This window comes from Physcomitrium patens, chromosome 8 (genome assembly GCF_059467195.1).
Source record: "Physcomitrium patens ecotype Gransden chromosome 8, ASM5946719v1, whole genome shotgun sequence".
NCBI classification, from domain to species: domain Eukaryota; kingdom Viridiplantae; phylum Streptophyta; class Bryopsida; order Funariales; family Funariaceae; genus Physcomitrium; species Physcomitrium patens.
The window spans coordinates 10626868-10633665 of record NC_143417.1 but is presented as its reverse complement, the minus strand read 5'-3'; the positions used below and the strand labels follow the sequence as shown (position 1 = coordinate 10633665).

The 6798-nt window shown below is 39.5% G+C and overlaps 1 protein-coding gene across 1 annotated transcript; it reads left to right on the top strand.

The window, feature by feature from the left end:
* Positions 1-1478: 1478 nt before the first annotated feature.
* LOC112285773 (uncharacterized) lies at positions 1479-6011 on the top strand. Its single transcript, XM_024526879.3, has 6 exons — positions 1479-2522; positions 2928-3417; positions 3509-3732; positions 3924-4530; positions 4657-5022; positions 5451-6011. Exons 1-6 carry the CDS (start codon positions 2284-2286, stop codon positions 5784-5786), a joined length of 2262 nt encoding a protein of 753 aa, XP_024382647.1. The 5' UTR covers positions 1479-2283; the 3' UTR covers positions 5787-6011.
* Positions 6012-6798: the final 787 nt, after the last annotated feature.

The window sequence follows — 6798 nt, the reverse complement described above, 5'->3', positions numbered from 1 at the left end:
ATAACTACAAGATTTTTTTGTAAAGAAAAAAAACTTAAAGTTCTATGAAATAATTAAAGAATTAAGAGACATGTGTAGATAAATACTTTTACTTTTGAAATTAGACTTTATCAAAGCCTATAATAAAATATTTTAATTTTTTTTATTTAAAGATATAACATGTTTAGGCTTGACTAATAATTTATACTAATAATTTAATTATTATTCAACAATATTAGAGTGATTGTTAGATTAATTGGAGCCTTCATTAAAATATTAAATATTTTTATAATTAAGAGAAGATTGCTTATTACCACCTTATTTATTTATCGTAATAGGACTTTTCTTAAATAATATTATCTAAAAATAAATATTAAAAAAATCCATAAATAAATAATTTTACCTTGTATCACAAGTCAATAATTTTTTTTATTAATATGCAAATAAATTGGCACTAATTATAAAATAAAGAATTATTATTAGAAGAATCTAATAATTTTATACAAATTTATCGACAACAAATTCTTCACTAATTATATACAACAAATTGTAAGATATAGACTTATGTTGTCATAACCAATGACTAAAAGAAAGTAGAAACCAAATTTTGAATTGACCCTTGATATTTTTTTATGAAAAAAAATTTGAAGGTACTACATCAATTTTTAAAACTAAATATAATAATCTTAGTGAGAGATTCATTAAGATTGTTAGGATTGTTTCAAATTAGAAGAAATCAAAGAAAACTTGTGAGACCTTTGTAGATTTTTTTGAAAAGCACTCATATAAAAACAACTTCTATTTGTTGTTAAACTCCTTTCTAAATCCAAATTAATTTAATACAATTTGGTTTCTTATAAGAAGTATGTATTTGTTGACTCAATATTATAGGTTTATTTTTTTAAAAGGAGGCTAGATGGATTTTTTATACAAGGAGACATATTTGAAAGAAATAAATTATAGCAAAATCTTAAAAATAGACATTTATAATAGATTAAAATAAAATAAACTAAACTAGACGATTGCAAACATTTTTGCAACGACATAACAAATCTTGGACTGCCAAGAATATGATTAGAACACAATTGGATATGAAAACTATATCAAACAGAATCCATCAATAGCAAATACTAATCTGTAACACAATTTTCGATTCCAATATGAACACTTGGTTAATCCATGGGTGTTAGGATATAAGATACTTTGTTCTCAAGCATCTAGTTAATAAAAACCATCCAAAAAAATCCCATCCTGTGTCACAAAAAAACAAATTCCTCTATTGCAGATTCATGTCAATTTTAAACATCATACATTGTGGGTAGCCAACAAAAACATGAAGTGAATCACGGTTCTAATTGGGCACCATATGTTTTGATCAGAATATGCAGAATGTGTCATGAATGTGGGCTGGCAACAAAGCTGCTGAGCCAGGTTTGGAGACAGAGCCACCATAGCCAGATGATGAAGCAGTAGAAGAAGAAGAAGAGCAATTAGCAGTGGAACCATGGTGGAAAACCCTAATCGGAACGGCATCCGGAGCAATCCGGTGAAGAGCACGAGCCCGATCCCTGACAAATTTAGTTGCAGATAGATGGCAATCCTGCGTTCCACTCTCCACCTCGATAACAATCTCCCCACACTCGCTTTCCTCCCGTCCGATTTTAATGCTCATCTTTCGTTGCATCCTCAAGCTCCATCTGTGGGACCGACCGCACCATCTAGATGACCATGGCGGAACTCTGTCGATTGACCCACAAAAAAGTTAAGCTCAAGGTTGGAACACAGCTGGTGCGGTTTTGAGCTGTGGAATGAAAGGATATTCACGTTGTTGTGGGGCTGGGTGCACGGGTGACGAAGGTTTTTGGCGTTTTGGAGTCGTGAGTGTTTTCAATAATCGATGCTTGTGATTTTTCTAGCGCGTGATTGGGTTCGGGGAGCAGGGAGTCACATCTGTGGAGTTTGGTGTAAGATGTGAGTAGTAGCCGAGATTTTAGAGCAGCTGGCAGAGCATTTGCGTGAGGATTTTCTGATTCTTTGGGAAATTGAGTGTTTCGCTTGTGAGTTTTAGCGTTGGTGAGAATTGAGCTGGGATTGTGATGATGTAACCATTTTGGGTTGCCTTAGGGATGGGGACCACGATGAGAGCGAGAAATGAGAATGGATATGACCGTGGAGGCTTTTCTGTGGTAATTCGAAGAGGGTGGGAATCTGAATTTGGTCACAGGTTTCGATTGATTTCCGCAGAACAGCTTCTGTAACGTTAGTTTTACTCGTAGAGGATGTAGAGAGTGCGTGGATTTCAGAATGGTGATGTTGAATCACTCATGGGCTGGGGCAGCTAGTGTCCATCATGCCCAGCCTTGGAGCATCCTAACTTCGATCTCGACATCAATCCATTGCTGCATAGGGAAAAATGTAGTAGGCAGAAGATTAAGGACACCCCATAGATCTTTTGCAAACAGAAGTTTCTGCATCTTGTGCATGGCCAACTCTGCAATGTGTGCGGATGACAGTAGCAGTCGAACACAAGCACAGGAGTTCAGGTAGTGGCTTACACCAAATTTTGTAACACTTGTAGGGATTTGATTACTTCGATGGTTACAAATGCAACTTTGTTCTCCTTGGGCTGGCACAATTATTCCCAAGCATCGAACATGAGTTTGCTGTTTAGGGTTCTATGTGTGTACGCACCAATTCGTTACAAATGCTGGGTAGACAGAAATTCCTTCAGACCCGCAAAACATCCTGAATTCGGATTTGACTGTGAGTGTTAAGATGATTTTTTCAATTTGATGCTAGTGAATAAGAGGACTGTTTGCACCTACCGTTGTAATTGATTCAATAGAGGTTTTGCAAATACAGTGTGCAAGGTAGTTGTCATGGCGGTGGTGACATCTTATACACTTCAGCACTCCGTTGAAATGTTTCAATCATGCAAAATTTTACAGGGTTGTGAAATCGAAGGAGACACAGGATGTTCGAGAAGATTATGTATCGACTGATAAAGCTCTGATCAGCAACGACGGTAATTCTGCAAGGGAACCATCATTAAATAGTGCTCATACAACCGAGTTTAAAGAAGTATTCTCAAGCAGAAGAGGAGGTCAAAATTCCATTACTACTTCGTTGCTGCGTAAACCGTTAAGGCAAGCAGACGCTCCCCAAGAATTACCTTCGGGCGAATTATCTAAGCCAGCCGATAAGTCATTGCCTGACAGTAAAGCCTTTGAGTTGGGGAACTCTCGGTTAGTGATCAAATCGAAGCCTGCGAAGGCGACGCCGAATGATTCAGGTTCAAGCAATGTAAAGAAGACGAAGTTAATCCCCGAAATTGTTCGGAAGGCTGTGATTGACATTCTAGCTCATACTGATAACATGGAAGAGGCACTTCATAGAGCCCTAGTGTCATTTGGGAACCGGAGTACCTACTGGGATCAGGTGAGCTGTTGTGGCAACTGTATGTAATCGTCGATCTCTCTCGTCCTAAAACCTGGACAGCGGTGGTCTAAGCAAGATATATACTTTGCAGATGATGAAGGAACTGGAGATTCGAGGAGCACGAAGGCAAGCTCTTCAAGTGTTCCGGTTCTTGCAAGAGCATCTAGAGTATGAGTTAAAAGAACATAACTGCGTGACTATTATTTCCATTCTAGGGCGTGAAGGAAAGCTCGGACTTGCCAGAGAGATATTTGAAGGGATGTCCAAAGCTGGCGTTGCACCTTCTGTCCATGCATACACGGCTTTATTGAGTGGGTAAGATTGCGTTTGTGCATTTCAATCAATAGAATATTGTTAACTTCTTCTATCATCGAAGTTAGAAGTTGAGTGTTATTTATTCGTTGTATGTAATCTTTGATTGAAACTTTTTAAGGATAGAACCCGTCAAAACATGTATGTCTATCTATTCTCGCGGTTCACTGACCTGGACTCTGTTTATATGACAGGTATGCAAAGCAAGGCCTTCTTAAAGAAGCATGGGCTTTGTTTGAGGCAATGAAGGAAAAGGGATGCTCCCCAAACGTTCTTACGTATAACACGCTTATAAATGCTTGTACTAAGAGGGCTTACAGATTACCTGACTTAGTGGGTCTCTTTGAAGAGATGAAGCAAGCCGGTGTACAACCAAATGACATTACTTACAATTGTATGGTAAACGCATGTGTTTGTTTAAGTCTCTTCGACACTGCTAGCCAGATTTTGAAGGAAATGAAGGCTGTGAACTGCCTCCCTAATGTAATATCATACACCACTATGATCAACTCGCTGGGGAGGTCTGGGAGGCTGGACGAAGCTGTGGAGCTTTTTGAGGAAATGAAGGAGCTCGGGCGATCGCCTAATTCATGGACTTACAACTCTCTACTGAAGGCATATGCTAGAGAGGGACGCTATGAGAAGGCTATGTGTTTATTTGTAGGGATGGAAGATGAAGGGTGCATCCCAGACCTTTACACGTACAATACTGTCATTGACATGTGCGGTAGAGGTGGGCTGTTTGCGGAGGCTGAAGGTGTCTTCCTCGAAATGCAACGGAAGGGTTGCACTCCAGATAGGGTGCCTATCAATCCCATATTTACACATGCTTTTCTAAATTATTCGTTGCTAGCTTTCAAGATATTCCAAGAACATTGTATCAATATTGCTTGTATCACTTGGAGAAACTTTTGAATGATTGTGCAGGTAACTTACAACACAATGCTCGATGCATACAGCAAATGGAGCAGGAGGGGAAGGGCTAGGGATCTCTTGAAAACTATGAAGCGTGCAGGTTGCACTCCTGATCTTTGGACTTACAACATTTTGCTGGATGCCGCTGGTAAAGCCGGCAGTGCAAGTGAAGCTATGCAGATCTTTCACGAGCTGAAAGCCGCTGGTCATTCGCCCAATCTTGTCAGCTTTAGTGCCTTGATAAATATGTATGGGCGATTGGGGTACTTCGAAGAGGCAGAAAGAGCTTGGGTTGAAATGAGGGCGACAGGTTGCGTCCCAAATGCGACTGCGTATTGTGGACTAATGAACAGCTACAGCCATCATGGCATGTATAAGGTATTGTGTTGTATTCGATCACTATCATATTTTTCTTGAAAAGTGGCACATCTGGATATAAATCTAAATTCCTTTGAAAATATTCGAAACTGCTATCGCTCTGCAGGTCTGTCCAAGATCTATTACATCAGAAACATTCACTCGAGGAATTTTTAGATAATGTGGTTTCGTAGGAAAAATGTGCTATCTAGCCATTGCCTGTCAGCCATTCAAACCCCATGCTAGAATATTATTTTGGTCCTCCTTTAGTAAGATTTTCAGTGTAGTTCTGAATGTGTGAAGTGCTTTATTTAATGAGCTGAGACATCACTTGTCCCAGAGTTTCTGAATACAAAACTAGGAGAGTAATAATGTGTTCGCCATCCTTTCATTTATTAGTCTGGAGTATAAGCTGCTTCTTGGCATGTGGCTTTACTTCTGATGTGCAGGCGGCATTGAAGACATTTGAGGAGATGCAAAGCAGTGGAGTGGTACCCGACACTCGCAGCTACACAACCCTCATGGAGGCATATGGCCAAGCAGGGCGTTGTGACGACGCAGAAAGGTTGTTGAAGCAGATGGAGGCCGAGGGCTTTATAGCTGACATTGTAACATACGGTGTATTGGTTAAGGCCTTTGCAAAAGCTGAACGGTATGAAGAAGGGTTTAAGTACTTTGAATATGTGGTACAACATGCGGAACCATTTCACGAACCTTCTCAGATTTTGATATCTCAACATAGCGCTGCGTATGGAGAGGTCCGTAGGAAGCAAGTTGAACAATGATTCTCTGTATTTACACATTGGAAGGAGTGCAGTGTGTTATGTTTACCTGAAACCGTGGTGAAAATTCAGGAGTTTAATGTGTTTTCGTCGTTCACAGCCTTCGTCAGAGACACGTAGGAATCAGACTTCGGCTTTTACAACATGCCCCAAATGTTAGCTCCTTCATTTGAGCCCTCCGTGCGACAGAGATGTTAAGATGCTACAATTCAAATGACCTTTAGTAAATACTGTGAGTAAAAGTCGAATGCACTGGACAATGACAAACCAAACGGAGAGTCTGCAGAACTTGAAACTTCAAATGCCTTTGTACCCAACTACGACATCAACCAATCTTGAACCTTGATGTGATCTTTGCGGCACAAACTGAAGGGACATTCTTCACACACTACCATCTCCATCTATGCAGCGAATTCATTAAAAGAGGAACACTGAGTCACTATTGCTGCAGTAGCTGTCCCATTTCCTTGCACATCGCCAAACTCCTCTTGTTTTGTAAACTGTGAAACCAAGCTTTGGTCATATTCTAAAAATACTTTAATCGATTTTTTCGCCACCTGCCTCTACGAAAACATGGCGTGGAAATCCTCTTTAAGGAGATGTGGACTACCGTCGATGTGTTACAGTTCATCTAACTATTCCGGACACATATCAATGGCCTCGTGGAAGTCTTGCACTCATGCAGAACCTGATTTGCAGAAGCAGTACTGTTGTGTACCTGTTTCTTCATCTTTCTATTTGGAGTGAGTCACGGTTTACAGGTAATAGCAGAAAAAGGAACTGGAGAATGTGACATCTTCTTCGTAGCTAAAATTGCCCTGGTTTTTTATTTTTTGTTTTATTTTTTGTTTTTTCTCCATCTTAGAGTGGAGTTTGATGCATAATTAGCAGCGAGAACTAGAAAACTTGCTTGTGGAATTCAAAGATTCGAGGACAACATACCTAAGTGAACTCATAGGATGTCGTACGAGATGATCACTTTCAGTATATGGATATAATGTTCTGAAAAGAACAT

Excerpts from the sequence above, each read along its gene's own strand:
- LOC112285773 (XM_024526879.3), top strand. The coding sequence starts at position 2,284 with ATGGTGATGTTGAATCACTCATGGGCTGGGGCAGCTAGTGTCCATCAT. Across the intron at positions 2,523-2,927 it reads ACACAAGCACAGGAGTTCAG|GGTTGTGAAATCGAAGGAGA; the intron begins GTAGTGGCTTAC and ends AAAATTTTACAG. Across the intron at positions 3,418-3,508 it reads GGAGTACCTACTGGGATCAG|ATGATGAAGGAACTGGAGAT; the intron begins GTGAGCTGTTGT and ends TATACTTTGCAG.